Consider the following 24,042-nt stretch of genomic DNA (forward strand, 5'->3'; position numbering starts at 1 on the left):
TATGATTGAGTAAATGAGAAGCATAATGGTACAGTGGATAGAGGGCTGGCCTTGATATCAGGAAGACCTGGTTTGAAGTTCCGTCAATGACACTTAATGAGTGACTATAGCCAAATGCTTCCCAGTTCTCCATTCATTTCTCTAAGGCAAGCTGGAAGGATGAGGGAAAAGTGTTTCCGATCCACCTTATACTAATAAAACTATAGGTCTGGACAAAAAAAAAATGTGCTGAATCTTAAAGATAGGGTTTATAGTAACAGTAAGAGGTTAAATTATTCACCCACCAACACACAGCCAATATATCAGAGGCAGGACTAGAATCTAGATCTTCCTCACTTTTAAATCAGCTCTTTATCTACTTCAGAAATGCTACTTTGTCTTTTTTTTTAAGCAACTAAGCAAAATGAAAGAAATTATTTTAAATGTTGGAAACCTTCTACTGGTTGTTCTTCAGTTTCTCTCTCTCTCTCACTCTCTCCTTTTCAGCAAGCATAATTTTAAAGGGAACAAACATGGATGCTACAGGGATCATTGTGGTGACAGGCAGTTTGGTCCAAGTATTGATTCCCTTCCCAACTCTCGGAGAATAGATTAACGGTTGGGTTATATATGGGGATCAGTTGTTATTTGAGAAACTATGCTTAACTCCTTTCAAGATCACTCAGAGCCATATGGTGCCCTGTTTTGTATTCTAAAATTATAGAAAGGTGCACAGAAGGAAATGGTAATGAAATAAATACTTCAGAATTTGGTAGCAAACCTCCTCCCCTAGCCAGGCATTTGAAATAAGGGCTGTCTTGATTAAAAAACAACAACAAACAAATAAACCAAACCAAACAAAAAAACTTAGATCAAAATCAAAAAGGCTTAAATACTTCAGATAAGAAGGAAAATTCTAATAGCTGCAGACAAGTTGTGACTTCCTGGGAAGCCCAGAATAAAGAAGAGGGTAGTCTTGTGAATGAGGTGAAACAGGCTTAAACAAGGACACCTGAATCACTGAGACAGTAGAATAGAGTTTGGTAATAGTAATAAATTTGATTTCTTTTACATGAAAGACAAACAGTACGGAAAATTTTGTTAAAGATGGTAAATTACCTTTCAGCTTTAGCAAGGAACAATTAAGATAGTTGTGCATATTTGCTGTGTGGTTTTACTGGACTGAGTTCTGGGCTTGATGTCAGGAAGATCTAGATTCCAATTCCACCTTCAGCATCACAGGTAAATTCATTTAGCTTTTCTGAGCCTTATTTACCTTATTTGAAAGATTGAGGTTGACCTCATAGAGCTTTTGTAAGTCTCAAATGACAATGCATGTTTGTGAAACTTCTAGTGGTTTATAAATGTGAGTTATGTTATGAAATATCACACACCAGCTGCATGATCAAGGGCAAATCATTTTAACCTTTCAGTGTCCTTAGGAAACTCTCTAAGACTCTAAATCTTCTTTTTTTTTTGGCAATTGGAGTTCAGTTTTTTTAGGCAATTGGGGTTCAGTGACTTGCCCGGGGTCACACAGCTAGTAAGTGTCAAGTGTTTGGTCTGAGGTCAGGATTCGAAATCAGGTCCTCCTGACTTTAGGGTCAGTGCTCTATCCACTGCGCCACCTAGCTGCCCCTCTAAGACTCTAAGTCACTGAGGAATTGCTGATCAGATTCAGTTCAGGGAGTTTCCACACTAGTGGTCTCCTAGGACCAAAAGAAAGAGAGGGGAGGAGAAAGACATACAGACCCAGAGGTGAGAAACACATAGAGATCATGTATGTCATATTTAAATTGTATCTTACCTGTGTTTGTTGTTTTATAGAGTCTTCAGAAGATTTTCCCTTGGGCTGACTCTGACTTCATTACATTCAAGTATATAGAAAGTAATTTCACATTCTCAAAGTACTTAATCATTTTTTTTCATTTAAATTCCTGTCCTTTAACATGACATTTATCTGTCTGTCTATCTGCCTGTCTTCTATTAACAAGGACATTTAAAACATGTTTTGATTATAATAGTATTAAGACAAACTTCATTGGTAATTTTTAAAAAATGACAGAATGGAGAATGAAAACTTTGGAACATTCCTTAAACAACAACTTAAAAAAATCTAGTATGTTGGGTTGTTTGTTGCAAAATATTTACATATGAAGAAGGGAAAAGTTTTTCCTGTAAGATTTACAAGTGACCAGGGTTGGGTTGGGGCTGAGAGACACTCATTTGCATGGTAACTTTGGATTTAATTTGTTTACTGCCAAGGGTTCTTATAGGAGGAGACAATGGTGATGTGTTTAATATTGATGAGTTTAACCTCTTGGGAGGTATAGCATATGAACTCTCCTTGAATACAAATGTTGCTTGATTTATACGGCAAACACATGGAATTTTGAAGATTAACATTTTAATTAATACCTTGCCCCATGAATCACTCACGTTCCTTATTCCCCACCCCTGCTGTAAATTTCCCATCAGAAAATCAATTTTTGAAAATGAGTATTTTGTTATGGCAAATAGAGATTGCAGCAACCATGAAGAAAATGGAGTCTAATGTATAGTCTCTTCTTAGCCATATGTTCAACTAGATGCTCAATTATTAAAGACACTACATTCATTCAAAAAGAAAATTATTGATGTTCATGTCTGTAAAGGCAGCAGATCTAGCCTTCAGGTGAAGAGAAACTAAGTGACAGTAACATCATGGTGCATACAAATTTCAGAGTTTGTCTTTCCTCCTCATTCTTCCTCTAAACTTTTTGTCTTTAACTTTTCCTTTTTTCTTTTTTTCTGAAAGTCTCTGGACTTTGAAGTTCTGACATTGGATATTCCACTTGACCAGCTCTTAGGGCAGAGACAATGAACCCGATTCACAAGCTAGAGGTGAAAGTCCCTGGGATGCAGGCAACCTTTCTTGAGCTTCCTTTCGTAGCGGGGCAAAAGAGAGGAAGAGGGGGCGGTGGCAACCCTCCCAGAGAGCAGCCTAAGCAGCAGCTGCGTCAGGAGCAGCCATTGGAAGGAGCTGTCTGCGGCGGGGAGTGCTGCACTGAGCATGTTCGAGCCCATCCTAGTCCAAGCTGCAGCAGCAGCAGCAGCAGCAGCCACAGCAGCAGGAGCCGCCTCTCATTATGCAAAGCAGCGGCTCCGGCAGATGGAAGAGGGGCCAAACAAGAGCGCGTTTCCTTTCCTGCTGGGCAGTTTGCACATTGGCCTGGCTTCCCCGGGACTCTCCTCCAGACCAAGCCGGGGAATGAAAACCTCTGGGATGGCCTGACTGCGGGCTGGGCGGCATTGCAGCGGGATTGCAACATGGGAAACCAGGATGGCAAATTGAAGAGGAGCGCAGGTGATGCCTCCCTTGAAGGAGGGGGAGGTGGTGGCTGTGGCGGGGAGGATGCTGTTGGGCCCAGGGATACTGAAAGCACCAAGAAGGGGAGCGGGGGCAAGAAGGCGCTGGGCAAACATGGAAAGGGGGGAGGGGGAGGTGGCAGTGGAGAGCCTGGCAAGAAGAAGAGCAAGTCGGACTCGAGAGCCTCGGTTTTTTACAACCTGCGGATCAGGAAGAACCTATCTAAGGGAAAGGGGGGTGTCGGTTCTCGGGAAGATGTGCTGGACTCCCAAGCCCTGCAAACAGGGGAGCTGGACAGCGCTCACTCCTTGGTCACCAAAACCCCTGATCTCAGCCTGTCTGCTGACGAGGTGGGCCTGTCAGATACAGAGGGCACAGACCCCTTTGAAGTCACCCGTCCAAGTGCGGTAAGGCCTGCGGGGTTCGGGGTTCAATCTGCCACAGAAGGGGATTTGGAAACAGCCCCTGGGGCGCAAGATGGACAAAGGACCAGTTCAGGCTCAGATACAGACATCTATAGCTTTCATTCGGCCACAGAGCAGGAGGACTTGCTCTCAGACATTCAGCAGGCAATTCGACTCCAGCAGCAGCAACAACAGCAGCACCAGGGCAGTGCGGTCAGCTCCGGGGACCCTTCAGCACCCCTGGGTTCTGCTCCTCTCCAACCGGGGGCCTTTCTTGGCCTGGACCACTTTCTATTGGGGCCTGTTAGTACGGCTGGAGAAGCACCAGGGAGTCCAGATACGGAGCAAGCTTTATCTGCCCTCTCTGACCTCCCAGACAATTTGCCCCCTGAGCTTCCAGTGCAGGGGAAGCCACCGCCCCCTAGCGGCGTGGATTGGGAGGTCACTGCCCCCGTAGCTACTGTGCCGTCGACCACAGAGTCTCCTCCTTCCACTGCCTTTCCCTTCCCAGAGCCGGGGTTGGAGGAGACTGCAACTGTACCTTCTGTTGGGGGAGCAGGAGATACAGATGATGATGATGAGGATGCATTTGAGGATGCTCCCCGGGGTTCTCCCGGGGAGGAGTGGGATAAGGGCACCCAGGAAACTCCCTCCGAGGTAGGAGAGGAAGAGGGTGAAGTACCAGGGGCATGTCCAACGCCTCCCCAGATGGACAGCCCTGCCCCCAGTCCCCGTTGCTTCAAGCCTTACCCACTAATTAATCCTTGTTACATCAAGACCACCACTAGGCAACTTAGCTCACCTAACCACTCACCTTCACAGTCCCCCAGCCAGAGCCCCCGGTTTATGAGAAGGCTGGAGTCTTCTTTGAGCCGGAGTCAGAGGGCTACCTTGGCCTCAAATGCCACCCAGGTCAAGAAGCACAAGGCAAGTGGCAGCAGCCTGGTGGGGGGACTTAGCCGCTCTGCTGACTGGACAGAAGAGGTGGAGAGGAGGGAGCCCAGGGTGGGTGGCTCAGCAGACCTGCTTGAGTGTGGGGCAGCCCAGGAAGGAACTGATGGAACCCCCCCAACTCTATCCAGAAAGTCCTCAGGAGTGCAGCCTGCCACTGATGGCTTCCAGAATGTATTCACGGGTGAGTTGACTTCTCCTACCTTTTTCTCAGACTTCCACTGTTTCTAGAGACCCTAGTACTGTCATTCATATCACAATCCTCCTATCTCACCTTTTAAAAAAATCTGTACCAAATTTGTTGTGAATTGTTTTTTTTTGGGGGGGGGTTATTTGTTTGTTTGTTTGTTTGTTTGTTTTTGCAACCCTTTACTTCCTGCTGCCTTCATTCCAACCAGTAGGTGAAGTCTTCATATGCTCTGTTTGGTCAACAAGAGCACATGATCTTGAAAGTATTTGACAGATTGCATATTTTCCTGACCTCTTGCCCTCATTCCCTCCTCTTCCAAGCACAACACTTCGATTAGTTTGTGTTGTCCCTATTTATATTATGCCTTGTGTCATATGCTTAGTTCTGTATGTATATGTGTTTCTCCTTCCCCTTTGATTATAAGCTACTTGAGGGTAAGTATTGTCATTTTTATTTTTCTATCTTCAAAAACTACTACAGTGACTTGTACATAGTAGGGACTTAATACATCTTTATTGAATTGAATTTACTACAATAATCGAGAGGGACATAATTAGTCCTGTGAAACATATGATCAAAATTAGCCATTGCAAGGACGTTCATTTTTCTTCCTAACTGGTAAATCCATCCATGTTCTCTTCAGTGACAGAGAAAAGTAATAAGTTTGAATGACTAAAAGACGTGCTGTATCAAGATTTCATCACAAACTGAAAGCTAGCACAGGAGCATAAAACAGCCTTTAGTTTTGTTTTGTTTTTTTCCTAATTCTCCCAAGCTGAACTCTGTTCAAAATAATTTTCCTACTTCTGCATCTTTGCCCACACCATTCTTTCTTACTTGATATACATTTCCCTGTTTCCCTTCCTCTTCTCTTTCTAGGTCCAGCTCTGAGACAGCTTTATATGTCTCTTTAGCCCACAGTAATCACATTTCCTCCAGAATCATTGCAGTTAATCTTTTTATGGTAGCCTCAGTATTACAGGAATTTGCTTCAGATTTAACTGCTCCTCCAAAACATTTAAATAGTCTTTTAAAGTGTATTGATACATATATATCAACTCCAAAGGGAATACTCAGTATAATAATTGTTTGGTTTTATGGATGAGTCAATACAATATGCACCTTGAAGTGGATGCCAAAACACAAACTGCAGTACTTGGCCATCCTTTATGTGGCTTTTGTAACAGATACCTACACAGACATGACAATTAACCACAATTGGAGGGTCAGTGTGTTGCAGTAAATGTTGAACCACCTAAGTGAGTTATCTTCTCTTGTATGCTCAAGTCAGAGCTTTTAGGTCCCGGGGCCTTGCCTTCAGAATGCCTTAATAAATTGTCAAACTGACACATGTATAATTAATGACCTTTTTGTGAAGTCTTCTTTCAACTAACGAATGGGAAGTTAAGTTAATAGTCATTCATGGGGGAAAGTTTGAAAATTAAGCAAGTAGAAAACCTAATAAAAGTGGAACTTATTAATAAATGTCTGTGCATGTTGAAATGATTTGTGACTGTTATTAATGTATGAGGAAAGCTTCCTCTTACTGATACCTCTAATGAGTAAATGCAAAAGTAACAGATCTGAATGACTTACTTCCATTGCTTGAATTCTACTTATTATTTATATCACTGTTCTTGTTGCATATGAGGAATACATGAGAGATAGTATGGAGTGGTGGATAGAATGCCATACTCAGAGTCATCAAGATGAATTCAAATCTAGCCTGACACTTACTTGCTATGTAATTCTGGGCAAATTATTCAACTTCTCAGTGATTCAGGTATCTCCTTAAAACTTATCTAACAAATTATAGGTTATAATCAGCATTAGTGGAGAGTATAAAGAGTACAAATTTTGTGGTTAAGAATAGCATATTCTATTTCTTCATATGATCCCTTTCTTCCTTTTCTCCATTAACTTCTTTGCATGCATTATTTAAGAAAAATATTAGTAGATTTGGAATCCATATATTTATAAATATAAATCCATATATTTTTAAAATTTAATTATGGTATCTGTATAGGAAGGGGGTCAGAGAAATTGAAGTCTTATTCATTTCTTAGACTTTGTGAATTTCATAAAGACAAGTATAGGTCTTACTGGTAAAAAGTCAAATACTGAACCGCACATGTGTAGTAGCTTATATTTATACAATGCATTACAAAAGTTGAAAGACAAAACTTTCACTGCACTACCATTAATGATGTCACTGATGGGGGTGATCTTTGTAGTTACAATGACTTGGAATCTATGTAATTTGAATTAGTATTTAATCAGTTATACTGTTAAAATATATTTACCTTTTATTAGTGATAAGTTGATCTTTTTTCAGTAAAATTTAATGATTATTTTCATTCTTACATCACTTATATTTCCCAATATTTGTCCCTTGCCTTACTTTATAAATAATAAGACTTTGCAGGAGTTGGGGCAAACCTCACTGGTAAAATGTGGGAATGATAACACCTACCTTACAGAGTTGTTGTTGTAAGGAGCGAATGAAATAACATATGTAAAGTGCTCTACAAACCTTAATACATTATATAAATGTTAGCTATTAAAGATGCATTGTCTTCACTCTATTTTTTAACAGTTGAAATTGCAGGTGAATCTTGGGGCTTTGAAGCAAGTGGCTAGTTAATATCAGGAGCCGCCTTAGCAGCAAACCATCATCTTGAAGATGACTAGCCTTCGAAAATTCTGACCCTTCAGTTTTGCCTTGCAATGAAAAAACTGGGGACATAGTGTATGGATGTAATATAAATTATCTTCAAAATGGTCTTGGTTGCTTGGTCTCTGTTTTATTTTCTTTGACTAATGAAAATAGGTAGTCATATGTTACAATCTGTGGATGTCCATATACATATACATGTATGTAATTATGCAAAAGATCTGGGATTTTTGTCAGCATGGAGAACTGCAAGCATTGAAAGTCTCATCACAAAGGAAAATCATAACCTGAATGTGACCTTAGTAGTTAAGCTAGCTATAGGCTGCGGCTTGAGCTACATAGAGGTTGTGACTTGCCTAGGGTCATACAACTTTACAGTATCAGATATTTGGTTGAATCTGGGTTTTCCTTATTTGAAGCCTAGTACGCTCTCTACTTTGTTTACCTTTTAACCACTTTATATTATCTACTTCATAAATATTATTAAAAAGATAGGTGGCCATTTTTTGCCTCCCATTTTGCTGAAGAAGAAGTAAGGTAGACAAAGAAGTGAAATCACTTTCTCAAGGTTATATGGTGATTCAGTAGCAGTGCCAGAAATAGAAATCTTCTGATTTCCGCTTGGATGCCTAATGTTACAAGAAAATTTTAACTTTTTTTTAAAAAGAGATTGGTTCTATTGTATTTGCAAATATTTGAGGAATTTTATGTTCTCTACATTTTACATGACACCATAATTTTTTTTATTTTAAAACCATATATATACTATTTTGTTATTTTTTCCCAAAAGTTTTTACTTGGGTACCATCGGTGTAATATTCATTATATTTCTTTCTCTCTTTGCAAATCGCTTGGATGACATATTCCATGTGGCAACAGTGTAAATCCAGACTTCCTCCAGGGGTCCTTTATTTATTGACTATTTGCTCATTATTTAGGCATTGTTTCTGGTTTCTTCCCACAGCTTACCTTGCTATGACTGTCCCTGAAACGTCCAAAGGCCAAGAGAGCATTTGCTGTGTCCTGGGGGAATTGTCTCTGGCCTTCATTATATGTGTATTTGGATCAATTCACTGTCTGCTGCCTTGGAAAGCAACTTGATTATTATATCTATGAAGTTCCATAGGCACCTTTTATTTTGAGCCACAGCCCTAAATAAAGGAATAGATGTTTTTCTCTTTGTACTGACTAGAGAACATTAGGAGAAAGTTTATAGTAACCTGTTTTTGTGTATATTAGAGAAAGTTGTTGTTCATTTTCTTTTCTTTCTTTCTTTCTTTCTTTTTTTTTTTTTGAAACTTTACATCATTTAACCCTTCTTTATTTCCTTGTTTTCGGAAGCAAAGATGGTCTTGCTATGCTACCAGGAGATAATCTCATGGGGAAGACATTCATATTGAAACTACCTTACAATCCATTCAATATGAATGCTTCCAATTTTTAGAAAAGAAAGGGATATGGAAAATGAGAAATTTCATTAATATACCATATATGTAAAGCATATTCCACAAAATGCCATATATCTAGAGCCATCAAGGAATGACGTGTCTTTTCCCCTATTTTCCAGACTACTGATGCTTGCCTTTTAAATTGTCAAAGAAGGTTTTTATTTATATAATTTTTGATGGAAAACTTTCAGAAATATTACATGCTTCTAGGCTTTTCTGTCATAAGAGGATCTTGAATTCTTTTTAACCTTTGCTTGATGACTCCAGGTCATTATTATGAACATGCTGTCCTGCTCTGGACTATAATACAGCAATGCCCCCAGGTCTGTTGAGCTATGTTGGGCTGTTTGTCCCTATAGCAAATGGACTAAGATTGCCATGCTTTTTAAGATTCTGAATCTGGTTTTAGTAGTATTTTTTTCTTTTGTTTGTTTTTTCTATCCCCCTTTCTGTCATCTTTTCAGCTGTTACTTCTTAGGGCTATCAAATGTGCTTTGTGCTCAACCAACCTTGTTAAAATTGCATATGGAATAAGAGAAAAGACCCTCTGAGGGGTTCTCTTACAAGTAAGATGCAGGGAATTTAGTGGATGAATTTGGGGATGTAAACTTTGACTACTTAGCCCATTTCAACAAATCTACTTCTGCCAGGTGTGATGGTACATGCTTGTAGTCCTCTCCTCCTGTGGACACTGAAGCTGGTAGATTACTTGAATTCAGGAGTTCTGAAATACAGTGAGCTATGCAGGTTGGGTATCCACACAAAGTTTGACACAAATGGGGAATCCCTGGGGAAAAGGAGCCAGCGGGCTGTCTAAGGAGGGTGAAACTACCCATGTCAGAATCAAAGCAGGTAAAAGTTTCTATGCCAATCAGTAGTGGGGTCAGGCCCATAAGTGGTTACTGCACTTCCTGTCTGGATGAGATAGTGAGATCTATGACTTAGGAAAAAAAATACATCGATTGTCTTGGCTGGGTCTGTCTAGCTAGTTGATAAGTACCAGTATTAAAATGGAAAGAATGTAGCACTTGCTTAGTAGAGAATTGGCTTTGAATTCTAGTTCAGTCACTAACTATTATCTTTGGGCAAATCATTGCCTTTCTCTGGCCTTTAGTTCTCACCTCTTTAAAATGTGGATGTGGGGCTAAATGGTCTTTTAAGGCCTCTTGCAGTTCCACCAATCTCTGATTCTCTCATGTATGTCACCATATCCTAAAGGTTCTAAAGGTGAAGACGACTTCTGAAAGGATGTGAAATCAGTACATTTTCAGTGCTAACAAAATAAAACCACTTACCCTGCATGTAAATACTCCTTTGTAAAATTCCATGCTACAGTTTCAATTATGCTAGAGGTCAGAACTCGGCATATAGTGATTTTTTTAAAAATCTACCTTTTTTTCTTCCAACAAGCTTATTTAAAAAAAAAAAGAGAGATTGGATTTTTTTTTTTCTTTTTGGGAGAAGGTGGGGGTTAAGGTGTGGGTTAAGGATGGAGTATAGAATAGAAAATAAATAAAAATATAAGCTATTTTGACAACTGTTTTATAATGACAATAAACTAGTACACAGGAAGTCTTATGAAGCAACACAATAAAACTTAAAGACTGATGGGTTCCCATGGCAAGGCTGAAGTTTTAGTCTCTGGTATTTGGAATTTAGATTACAGTCCTTGTTATTTAGGTAGATCACTGAGTAGGTAATACAGTCCATGCTTTAACCAGACTTGAATAGTCATGATATATACACAGCTTTTTCAATATAACCTAAAAAAATCACACATATGCTTTCCCTGTCCCATGGTACCAGCACTACAGGATCTTTCTATATCCAACGGCGATTTGGTGATTGTGGCAAGTGGAATTATTAGCCAATACTAGAAGAAGTACCATTAAAGCATTTTTGATTTGGTCAGAAAATCCACTTCCAGTTCTCCCCTTCCCCCACTTCTGTAGGTCTCTAGTATTCAGAATGTGGGTCTGGATGGTAGTCAAGCAATCCACATACCTTTCAGTGATGGCTTTTAATGACTGCTTTTGGAGCTGATGACTGGTCTAGTCTTTAGTGCATTTAAGCAGCTGGATAGATGCCAAATGTATTTGAAACTGAACAGGTGCTTTCAGACTTATGATGCCATATGATGCTTTTGAAAGAGGTGCTGGAATTACACTGGTGGAGGGTGCTTATAATAGTTACTCTAACACGGGGTAGTATGTGAATGTTATTTCTATCATTTTTCTTGATGGGGAACATAGGTTTTGAAGCTAAGGGGTACCTCAGGAATCATTTTATAGTCCAAACCTTTCACCTTACAGAGAAAAGAAAATTGAGACCCATAGAGGTAATCTGCCTTGCCTCAAATAACTCAAGTAGTAAGTGTGAAAGCCTTGTTTCCAATCCAGATCTGTTGACTCCAGTCAGAAGAGCTGCTTGCACTAAAATACACTAGGACTCTTTGTACCATGAGCAATGTTGTGTTCACATTTTTTCTGCTTTTGTCAAGTGTTAGTCATACACTAGATATTTATTAAATACTTCTAAAATAAAAATGAATTTGCACTATAAAAAACTCTCACACTTGAAAAATTATTTTCTTAAATAGGTAAAAACAAACACTAGGTGGTGCAGTGAATAGAGTACTAGGCCTGAGGTTAAGAAGACTCATCTTCTTGAGTTCAAATCTAGCCTCAGACATTTACTGGCTGTGTGACCCTGAACAAGTTGCTTAACCCTGTGTGCCTCAGTTTCCTCATTTGTTAAATGGACTAGAGAAGGAAATAGAAACCACTCCAGTATCATTGCCAAGAAAACCCCAAATAGGGTCACAAAGAGTTGGACACAACTTAAATAACTCAAAAAAGAAAAAGAAAAAAAAACAAGCATAGACATTTCACTAGAGAGGCAGAGTCAGGGGGGGCAGCTAGGTGGCATAGTGGATAAGCTCTGGCCTTGGAGTCAGGAGGACCTGAGTTCAAATCCGGCCTCAGATACATGACACTTACTAGCTGTGTGACCCTGGGCAAATCACTTAACCCCTATCACCTCTCCAAAAAAAAAAAAGGTATAAATAAAAGGTAGAGCAGCCCCAACAATTAGTCATGTCATTTCCAGTCACTCTAAATAAAAAGGAGCATTTCAGAAAGTCATTTCAACTATCAGATAGTACAGAATGAAGACAGCTGCCTATTTTGTGTCCTTGTTGCTTAAATAGAACATCCAGGCCATCTATCTCTTCATTTTCCAACTGGCTGCACTCCTTTGGACTTTTTCATCATGCCCCCAGGAGCTTCATCATCAGCATCCTCATCATCCTAAAAGACTGAATCAGCTTTGGCACTCAGACCTCATCAGTATCCTCTGCTCCTCTGATTGAATAGCAGAGCAATGAACCTAAAACCACCACATAAAGCAGGGACTGTCTTTTTCTTATTTATCCCTTACACTTAACATAATGCCTAGCATATTATAAGCACATAAATATTTATTGACTGACCTCCACAATGCTAAAAGGTTTCAATAATTTCATTATTTCCCTTCTATTGCATCATTAATCCCATAAGCAGATGAAGCTTTGCAAAAAAAAAAAAATGTCTGCCTTCCTCATTCTCATTTTCTCAGAACTTTTCTCATTTGCTATGGACAAAGTAGGAAAGTTCAAACATGTTTAGGGGATGGTAAATGGATCAATTTGTCTGGAGCAGAGAATGTGGAGAACATGGAAAGGAGAGGTCATGGGTAATGTGAATAGAAAAGGAATAATAACAATAAACACCTGTGAACTGATTAGTTAGTTGAAGTATTACAGTATAATCTACATGCAAAACACATTTGTTATTGTTCAGTTGTGTACAACTCTTCATCACGCATTTTGGGGTTTTCTTGGCAAAGATACTTGAGTGGTTTGTCATTTCCTTCTCCAGCTTATTTTATGGATAGGGAACTGAGGCAAACATGAATAAGTTATTTGCCCAGGGTCATATAGCTAGTAAGTATCTGAGACTAGATTTGAACTCGGGAAGATGAGTCTTCCTGACTCCTGGCCTTCTACTCTGTCCACTGCACCACCTAGCTGCCTCACAAAACACATACAAACAGTAATAATACACAGTATAATACCCTAAGAGTAGTAAAGAGTTGAAACCACATGTTATGTGAGTTCTTAAGTAAATGAAGACTAGGGAAGACTTCACCATGGTGGGAGCATTTAAGTCCTTCTTTAAAAAAATGTTCTGAAATTCAAGAGACAAAGAAGGAGAGGAAGGGTTTTCTAAATTTAGAGAATAGAATATATGCAAAGACATGGGACTGGAAGAGTGCCAAACATGTTCAGAAAAATATATAGAGAGAATAGTCCAGTTTATCAAAAACATATACTGTCTAAATGGGAATTAAATGATGTAAGGCTGGAGGGGTAGGTTGGTGTCAGACTGGAGGGGGTCTTGAATGCCTGGCAAAGGGGTTTGAACTTTTGCTAGGGAGGCAATTGGAAGCCACTGAAGGTGGGTGAAAGAGGGAATAAAACTTTACAGAGTACCTACTCTTTGCAGGGCACTGTGATAAATACTTTTACAAATATTATCTCATTTGATCTTCACAATGACCCTGTGAGGTAGGAGCTATTATTATCCCCATTTTACAGTTGAGGAAACAGACAATCAGAGATTAAGTGACTTGTCCCTGATCACACAGCTAGTAAGTTTCTGAGGCTGGAGAATTTGAACTTGGGTTTTCCTGACTCTGGACCAATCCTTTCTCCACTGTACCACCTCAAGATGGGTATGAAAGATCAATTAGAGGCAGGGGAAGAATAGTAATAGGAAGATCTATTGGGAGGGTATCGCTGTGGTCCAAGGTAGGTGGTCAAGACATTGTGTTCTAGGGTGCTGGCACTGGGGAAGGAGAATAGGTCAGTTATTTCATGGAAGTAGTAATGGCAGGACTTGGTGACTGTGAAGAGTGAGAAAGAGTAAGAAGTCAGAGATGTTGCTAAAATTTTATACATAGAAACTATAAATCTGGGAGCCACAGGCAGAAACAGTGAAGTCATAAGGAGAAAGCACGGGTGCTTTTTGGGGGAAGGGGATATTAAGCTTGTAGTAAGCACTATCTAGAGAATGTCCTTTCAAGGTTACTCTTATCCCTCTAAAGGGAACATAATAGGAGATCAGATCTTCCTACAAAGTTGTATTTTGAAAATTTATTGCTTTTATTTATTGACATGGATGACGTTGACTATGTCCATGCCAGCAATGAAGTCTATTTATATCTTGAAATAAAGATATTTTTAGACCTAGGAGTGGTCATAGAGACGATGGAGAAAATGATGATGGCAAATATTATTGACAATAAGATTTTTGATGCTCAAATTTTAACTAAATTTTAAGGAGAATTTGATTTGCTGGATGGTTAGTTTGTGGAGTGAACAGTTTACATCCAGATGTTTGCATATTGGAGAAAAAGCTCAGCTTATGATGTGTGTACAGTGGTCAGTCCGATTTTATGGTAATAAATTAATCAAGGGGCCCATAACAATGTGTGACCCAGGGATTTACAAGAGTAGAAGTCTTTTCCCAGTCCTACCACCAGATAACATATTATTGAGCAAGTCATTTAAATTAGAAGTGTCTTTTATTATCTAAGTAATAAGATTGCTCTGGTATCTTGAAAGGATGGAGAACTGTATAGGTTTAATTAATGATTGAATCTAAAGGAGTCTCACAAAGATACAATGAAATGATGCCATTAATTCTATGAATTAACTATACTATAGTGCACTTCATTTTTAGGTTTTATGTTTACTTTATTTTCCCTAGTATTTGTAAATGTTTTTTTATCCCACTTTTTTAGAAATTAGATCTGGAGTGACTTTGTACACTGCCATTTAGGGCTTTGTATTTCCATTTTACAAATTACTCAGGAAATAGAAGCACAGAAGGGATCCCTTGAGTTTTCAAAAGATGTGTTTTCTGATCTTTAAGCAGGTTTAGCCTATTTGGAGAATGTGCCACATTAAAAACAGATGAAGTAGAATGGGCCAATTTCACAACTTAAACTTAGAAGGATTTTTAATACTTTATGGGTAGTTTTATAAACCAAAATACCCTTAATTGGTTTTTTATCTTAACATTCTTATTTAAAATTTTGAGTTCCAGATTCTTCTTCTTGCCTTTCCCTCCCCTGCCCCTAGACAGCAAGCAATCAGATATAAGTTATACATATGCAATTCTGTAAAACATTTCCAAATTAGCCATTTTGTTCAAGAAGGCTCAATTTTTTTTAATGAAAGAAAGTGAAAACTAGCATGCTTCAGTCTATATTTAAACAATATCATTTCTTTCTCTGGAGGTGTATAGTGTGTTTCATCATTAGCCTTTTGGGATTGTCATAGATCATTGTATTGCTGAGAAAAGTTAGGTCATTCACAATTCTTCACTGAACAATATTGCTGTTTCTGTGTACAGTGTTCTCCTGGTTCTGTTCACTTCACTAAACATCAGTTCATGTAAGTCTTTCCAGGTTTTTCTGAAATCATCCTGCTTGTCATTTCTTACAGCACAATAATATTCCATTACAATCATATACCACAGTTTGTTTAGTCATTCCCCAATTGATAGGCATCCCTTTTATTTCCAGTTCTTTACCATCACAAAAAGATAAGTTCTTTTCCCTTTCTTTGGATGTCTTTGAGATATAGACCTAGCAGTGATATTGCTGGATCAAAGGGTATGCACAGTTTTACAACTCTTTGGGCATAGTTCCAAATTGCTCTCCAGAATGGTTGGATCAGTTCACAACTCCACCAACAGTGTACTGGTGTCCCAGTTTTCCCACATGCCTCCAACATCCAACATTTTCCTTTTTTGTCATATTATCCAATCTGATAGGTGTAAGGTGGTACCTCAGAGTTGTTTTAATTTGCATTTCTCTGATCAATAGTGATTTAGAGCATTTTTTCATATGACTATAGATAGCTTTAATTTCATCATCTGAAAACTGCCTGTTCATATCCTTTGACCATTAATCAATTGGGAAAAGACTTGTATTTTTATAAATTTATCTCAGTTCTCTATCAATTTGAGAAATGAGGCCTTTATGAGAAATACTTCTTGCAAAAAATTTCCCCAATTTTCTGCTTTCCTTATAATTTTTGTTGCATTGGTTTTGTTTATGCAAAAACTTTTTAATTTTACCTAATCAAAATTATGTATTTTACATTTTAATGCCTTCTATATCTTTTTTGGTTGTAAATTCTTGGCTTATCCATAAATCTTACAGATAAGTTATTTTATGCTCTCTTAATTTGCTTATAATATCACCCTTATGTATAAATTATGAACTTATCTTGGTAAAAGGTGTGAGATGTTGGTCAATACCTAGTTTCTGCTATACAGTTTTCCAGTTTTCCCAGAAGCTTTCATGAAATAATGAATTTTTGTTCTAAATGCGTTGATTTTTGTGTTCGTCATATACCTGATTACTCTGAACATTTACTATAATGTAATTTGTACCTAATCTATTCCACTGATCCACAACTCTATTTCTTAGGTAGTGCTAGATTCTTTTGATAATTACTGCTTTAAAATAAAGTTTGAGATCTGGTATGGCTAGACCACATTCTTTTGCATTTTAAAAATTGAATCCCTTGATATCCTTGAGCTTTTGTCCTTCCAGATGAATTTTGCTATTATTTTTTCTAGCTGTATAAAATATTTTTGACAGTTTGTTTAGTATGGCACTGAATAAATAGATTTATTTAGGTAGAATCATAATTTTTATTATACTAGCTCAGCCTACCCATGAATAATTATATTTTTCCAATTGTTTAGATCTTACTTTGTGTGAAAAGTGTTTTATTGTTTTGTTCATATGGTTCCTGGGTTTGTCTTCACAGGTAGAATCCCAAGTATTTTATATTGTCTACAGTTATTTTAAATGGAATTTCTCTTTCTATCTCTTGCTGCTAGACTTTGTTGGTAATATACAGAAATGTTGATGACTTATGTGGGCTTCTTTTGTATCCTGCAACTTTACTAAAATTGTTAATAATTTCAAGTAGTGTTTTTAGTTGATTAAGATTTTCTAAGTACAATATCATATCATATTCAAAGAGGGATAGTTTTGTTTCCTCATTGCCTATTCTAATTATTTTAATTTATTTTTCTTGTCTTATTGCTATAGCCTACATTTGTAGTATAACATTAAATAATAGAGGTGATAATGGGCATCTTTGCTTCACCCCTGATTGTATTGGGAAGGCTTCTAGCTTATCACTATTACAGATAATGCTTGCTGATGATATTAGATAAATATTACTTATCATTTTAAGGTATGTAACATTTCTTCCTGTGCTCTCTAGTGTTTTTAATAGGAATGGGTGTTGTATTTTGTCAAAGGCTTTTTCTGTATCTATTGAGATAATCATATGATTCCTGGTTTGGGTATCAACATCATATTTGTATCATGGAAGGAATTTGCTAGGACTGCTGCTTCACCTGTTTTTCCAAATAGTTTATATAGTATTGGGATTAATTATTCTTTAAATGTTTAATAGAATTTGTTTGTGAATCCATCTGTTCCTAGGGATTTTTTCTTAGGAAGTTCATGGATGGCTTGTTCAATTTAGTTTTCTAAGGTTGGGTTATTGCAGTATTTTATTTCTTCTTCTGTTAATCTGGGTAATTTATATTTTTGTAGATATTCATCCATTTTATTTAGATTGTTAAATTTATTGACATATAATTGGGCAAATTAGCTCCTAACAATTGTCTACATTTCCTCTTCATTGGTGATGAATTCACCCCTTTCATTTTTGATACTAGTAATTTGGGTTTCTTCTCTCCTTCTTTAAATCAAATTAACCAATGGTTTACCTATTTATTGGTTTTTATTTATTAGTTCAATTTTTTTTTACTTTCAATTTTATTATTATCTCCTTTGATCTTCAGAATTTCCAATTTGGTGTTTCATTGGGGGGGGTTAATTTGTCCTTTTTGTAGTTTTTTTTTTAGTTTCATGCTAATTCATTGATCTACTTTTTCTCTATTTTATTGATGTATGCAATTAGAAACATAAATTTTCCCGTAAGTACTGCTTTGGCTGCATCCAATAAATTTTGGTAATTTGTCTCATTGTTGTCATTTTCTTCAATGAAATTATTGATTGTTTCCATGACTTGTTCTTTGACCCACTTGATTTTTAGGATTAGATTATTTAGTTTCTAATTAATTTTTAATCTCTATCATTCATTATTAAATGTAATTTTTATTGCATTGTGATCAGTAAAGAATGCATTTACTATTTTTGCTTTTCTGCATTTGGTTATGAGGTTTTTATGTAATAATGCATGGTCAGTTTTTGTGTAGGTGACATGTACTGCAGAGAAAAAGCTATATTCCTTTCTATTCTCATTCAATTTTCTCCAGAGATCTATTAGATCTAACTTTTCCAGAATTTTATTCACCTCCTTAACCTCTTTCTTGTTTATTTTTTGGTTAGACTTATCTAGTTCTGAGAGGGGAAACCTGAGGTCCCCTACTAGTACAGTTTTATTATCTATTTCCTCCTGTAAGTCATTCAACTTCTTCAAAAATTTAGATGCTATACCTTTTGGTGCATATGTTTAGTATTGATATGACTTCATTGTTTTTGGTACCTTTCAGCAAGATATAGTTTCCTTCCTTATCTCTTTTAATTGGAACTATTTTTGCTTTTGCTTTGTCTGAGATCATGATTGCTATCCATGTTTTCTTTGTTTCAGCTGAAGCATAATAAATTCTGCTCTCTCCCCTTACCTTTACCCTGTGTGTATCTCTTTGTTTCAAATGTGTTTCTTGTAAACAACATGTTGTAGAATTCTGGCTTTTAATCTATTCTGCTATCTGCCCTCATTTAACTGGTGAATTCATCCCATTCACATTTATAGTTATGATAACTGTGTATTTCCCTCCATGCTATTTTCCTCTTGTTTATCCCCATCTCACTCTTACCCCCTACCTTTTCCCTCCTCAGAAGTGTTTTACTTCTGGTCACTGCCTTCTCCACTAGACCCTCCCTTTTATGAGTCCCCCCTTATTTTATCCCTGTTCCTTTTTACTTCCTTACAGGGTAAGATAGATTTCTGTATCTAATTGAATGTGTATATTATTCTCTCTTTGAGCCAATGTTGATGAGAGTAAGGTTTGAACTTTGCCTGCCATCACCCCCTCATCTTCCCCTCCATTATAATAACTCTTTCATGCCTCTTTTATGTGGGATAATTTACCCCATTCAATCTCCCCCCTCTTTCTTCTTCCAGGGCAATTTTCTTTCTTATGTCTTTATTTTTTTTTTAATGTTAATCCAAAGTTTTATTTTGAACTAGTATATTTTCCTTATTCAAGATTCATATAAATGTTATGCTGAATCATCTTAGAATATAGAGACATGTTAGAGGGAATGAAGGACTCTACCAGTTTGTACATTTTTCCAAGCTAGAAATGCTTAGAAGTTAGATTAATGATAAATTAAATAAAATGGTTTCCAGCAGACTGCAGAGTACAGTATTTGTATTTCTTTTTCTTCAACACTACTGAAATCCTAGGATCTCTGGACTTCCCAAACTCACAAGACTGTCTCCAGGACTGGACATATCCACCTTGGAATTACTGTTTGGTTACCTGTGGCTCCAAAAAGCTGTAATATATGTAGCAGCCACACCCCAGTAAGTGGTCTCTGCAAATGGGCTAAACCAGGTTATGGGTAACCAATGCAACTCAAACCCATCAGTGAGTTAGAGGGGTGTCTACCCCAAACATATGAAGAGTTCCCCCAGCAGAATGGACAGATGAGAATAATTTGTTTCAACAGCCATGAAGGTGGCTGAAGCAGGCATTGTAGAGGGCTTAGAGCTTGTTCAGACATTGCAGACATCAAGGTCATCCACTGCCTCCCAGGCCATCACCAGTTGTCTCGTCTTGTCTTGCCACTGGACTTTGATGATTCTCCGTATATGAAAAAAATTGGTACTTGTGATGCGGTCTAGAGGTTAGGGGTCCTGGAATCCCAAAATCCTGCCCAAAAGAATTCAACCCAAGCCTTCTTGCAGCCAAAAACAAGGTTTATTGAAGATTCGCCATATTAGCTAAAATTAAGGAATCTGAGATTCTATGGGCCATTGGCTAGATTCTAAGAATCAGAGCCCTCATGTCTTTATTTTGGTTTTTTGGGGTATCACCCCATCAAGTCACTTTATTACTATACCCTCTGTCTATAGTATATACTCCTTCTAATTGCTCCTATAGTAATAAAATTGTTAAGAGTTACAAATATTATGTTGCCATAAAAAAGTTTAAACTTATTTAATTTTTATGCTTTCTCTTTCTTGTTTCTTTTTTTTTCTTTTCTTTTTTTTTTAACCTTTTTATATTTCCCTTGAGTCTTGTATTTGGAGGTCAGATTTTTTAATTCACTCTGGTCTTTTAATTAGGAATGCTTGAAGGTCCTCTATTTCATTAAATATTCATTTTCCCCTGAAAGTTTATATTCAGTTTTGCTGGGTAGGTGATTCTTGGTTGTAAACCTAATTCCTTTGCCTCCCAGTATATTATATTCCAAGCTCTTTGGTTCTTTAATGTGGAAACTGTGAAATCCTGTGTAATACTGATTGTAGCTCCACAATATTTAACGTGTTTCTTTTTGACTGCTTGCAGTACTTTTTCCTTGATCTGTGAGCTCTGAAATTTGGCTATGATGTTCCTGGGAGTTTTCATTTTGGGGTTTCTTTCAGCCAGTGATTGGTGGATTCTTTCCATTTCTATCCTGCTGTCAGTTCTAATATATCAGAGACGTTTTCTTTGATAATTTTGAAAGATGTTGTCCAGACTTTTTTTTTTAACATGGCTTTCAAGTAGCCCAATAATTCTTAAATTATCTCTCCTGGGTCTATTTTCTAGGTTAGTTGTTTTTCCAATGATAAATTTCACATTTTTTTTCTATTTTTTTTTTACTGTCTTGATTTTGTTTTATTGTGTCTTGATATCTCACAGAGTCATTAGCTTCCACCTGTTCAATTATAATTTTTAAGGACTTATTTTCTTAAGTGAGCTTTTGTATTTCCTTTTCTACTTAACCAATTCTATTTTTTAGGGAGTTATTTTCCTCTATAAATTATTATATATCTTTTCTCATGCTATTGGCTTTTTTCATAATTCTCTTGCATTACTCTCATTTCTTTTCCCAATTTTTTCTCTACTTCTCTAATTTGCTTTTCAAAATACTTTTAAAGCTCTTCCAGGAATTCCTTTTGGGCCTGAGACCAAATAACATTTTTTTTTTGTTGAGGATTCACATGTAACTATTTTGATACTATTGTCCTCTTCTATACCTTGATTCTCCTTGTCACCATAGTAATTTTCTATAGTCAGGTTCCTTTTTTGTCATTTGCTCATTTTTTTCCTGCCTTTTTTGTGACTTGGTGTTTTTATGTGAGAGTTGGGCCCTGGTCCTGCTTTGTCTCAAGCTTTTTGTGCTGAGGCTCTGTGTCTTACTTCTGGCTTTCACTGTGCTTCAGGGCGTAGCTGTCTGCTTTCACTGGAGGATAGACTTACTTCTCATTTGTACTGGGGCATGGGGACTCTCTCTTAGCCTCTCCTAAGTATGGGGATTAGCTGCTGGCCTGCCCTAAGAGCGAGGCCTGGCTACTGGGTTGCTATGGTAACAGAATCTTTCTGGTGGCTGACCCTGGGGGTCCACCGAGATCTTGTTGCTAGTCTGCCCCAGGGATGGGTCCCTGCTGCTGGGTTGCTATGGAATCAGGATCTTTCTGCTGACAGGCCCCAGGGTGGGGTCACTCTGCTCTGCAGACCTGGGGTGGGGCCTCACCACTGGTCAGCATTGGGGTCAAGTCCTTTCTGGTGGCCCATGCTGGGGGTGGGGTCCCTGAGGTGGGGCCTTGCTGAGCTACACAGACTGCTCACTTGCCTAAGGTAACTACTGGTTTGCAGGAGGGCAGAGCCTTGCTTGTGGATTGCCATAGGTTTGGACCCCTGCTGCAGGCCCCCTACTGTGAAGCTGGTTCCTGCTGCTGCTCTTAGACCTCTCTCCCCTCCCACTCAAGTGAGACTAACCTTTTTTGGGGTCCTGGTAAGCTGCTTCCCTGCTCCTAGATCACTACTCAGGCAGTCTTCTAATTTTTGGAGGGGAATTTGGAAAGGCTTCAGAGGGTTACTTTCTCACTCTACTATCTTGGCACTGAAAGTTTACCCTTAACTGTTAACAAAATTTACTTGTGTTTTAAAAGAATCCAGAAAGCGCTGGGATAACAATAGATTAATGATTTTCAGTTTTTCAGAAATAGGTTGTAAATGAGTTTACAAGGAACATATTGGTAGAAGATTGGTTGTTTTGGGGCTTTCACATTGTAGACCTGTTTATAACTATTCTGGGAGCTGGGAGGTGCTTATTCTTTTTAATTTTTAAAAAGTATTTTTAGAAACCAATGACATTTTTAGACTCTAGTTTATTGCTGTTGAAGTGCTATTTACTTTAAAATAGTGGGAATGTTGATCTTTACTATCCTTTCTAGCTCTAATTTCTATAATCCTCTTGTTTCTATGAAATGTGGAAGAGCTTGGATAATACTCCAGATGGTTTTGTTATTGTTATTTAAAGTTATATAAGGTAATGAACTCAACACTAAAGTTCTGTACTGAGGACTCTTCACAGTATAAAAGCTATCTTAGTTTCCCCAAGACTAGGCCAACGGAGTAGAATGCATGACAGACCCTACCAAGCTGGAATGGTTTCAAGTAAAAACTGGTGATGGGTATATGTGCTTCTTATGTGATGTGTGAGGTGTCCTAGCTAAGCTTAAAGAGATTTGTCAAGGTGACTGTAGGACCATTATTGATGAAATCACATGTATTTTAAGCTGAACTATAGAGAGTGCAAAGATATTATTACTTACAAGGACCAGGCCCCAAATTTTCTGGTTCAATTGAATTTGTTAATTCATTGAACAAACGCTTATTAAATGACACCTGCCTGGGTACAAGGATAAAACTAGTCCTTGCCGTTAAAAAACATGGAGGATAACCTAATAGGAGTGATCGGGTACTCACAAATAGAGTAAAAACTAGAATAAGACACATGCATAAGAAAAGTGCTACAAAATCCTAGTAGAGTAGAATGGATACAAACCAGGGATCTGTATTTTGTATTACACTATTTCACATTTTTATCAGTGATTTGGATAAAGAAATAGATGATATGGTTATCAGATTATGCAAGCGCACAAAGCTGAAAGAGAAACCTAACGTAGAGTATTATAGAATTAGGATCCAAAAAGGTACTAACAGATTTGACTGCTAAACTGACCTTTAGATGGTGAAATCTAAGAGAGCCATTTTTCTCAAATTTGTTTTTTTTTTAATCAACTTTATAAGTAAAAGATAGTGGAGTTATGGCCTAAAAATCACCTTTGTTAGCAGACACTTGACTTCATTGCCAGAGAAGGAGGAATGGAAGCCAAGGGCAACACTGGCTTAAAAAAAATGCTCTTGAAAAAATCTTATATAGAAGGAAGATGAAAAGTTATGAGTATTATCTCATAAAATAAAAAGAAACTATAGACAGCAAATATCGGTTTATTTAAAGCCTGGTGAGAGACACAGCTAAACAAAATTATCCCAGGGGCATTAGGGATTAAGATGAGTGGAGGGTAATAAATAGAAGGAAAATGGATAAAAGATCTGTAAATTTTATTGTTGTTGTTGTTGAGTCATTTTAGTTGTGTATCACTCTTTGTGACCCCATTTGAGGTTTCCTTGACAAAGATACTGGAGTGGTTTACCATTTCCTTCTCCAGCTCATTTTACAGATGAAGAAACTATGGTAAACAGGGTTAAGTGACTTGCCCAGGGTCACATTGTTAGTAAGTGTCTGAGGTCAGATTTGAATTCATGAAGATGAGTCTTCCTAATTCTAAGCCCAGTACTCTGTCCACCATCACATCTAGCTGCCCTTTACACACACACACACACACACACACACACACACACACACACACACACACA

At 37.7% G+C, this 24,042-nt stretch overlaps 1 protein-coding gene across 1 annotated transcript in view; it reads left to right on the top strand.

Annotated features, from left to right (window-relative positions):
* Nucleotides 1-3,288: 3,288 nt before the first annotated feature.
* Nucleotides 3,289-24,042, top strand: part of LOC114050023 (formin-2-like) — a 473,042-nt gene continuing 452,288 nt past the window's right edge. Inside the window, exon 1 of the mRNA XM_027871548.1 lies at nucleotides 3,289-4,867. Within this exon, the coding sequence (XP_027727349.1) occupies nucleotides 3,289-4,867 (1,579 nt within the window). The remainder of the gene's footprint in view (nucleotides 4,868-24,042) is intronic.

Source organism: Vombatus ursinus, unplaced genomic scaffold (assembly GCF_900497805.2).
Source record: "Vombatus ursinus unplaced genomic scaffold, bare-nosed wombat genome assembly UNPS02014798.1, whole genome shotgun sequence".
In the NCBI taxonomy this organism is placed as follows: domain Eukaryota; kingdom Metazoa; phylum Chordata; class Mammalia; order Diprotodontia; family Vombatidae; genus Vombatus; species Vombatus ursinus.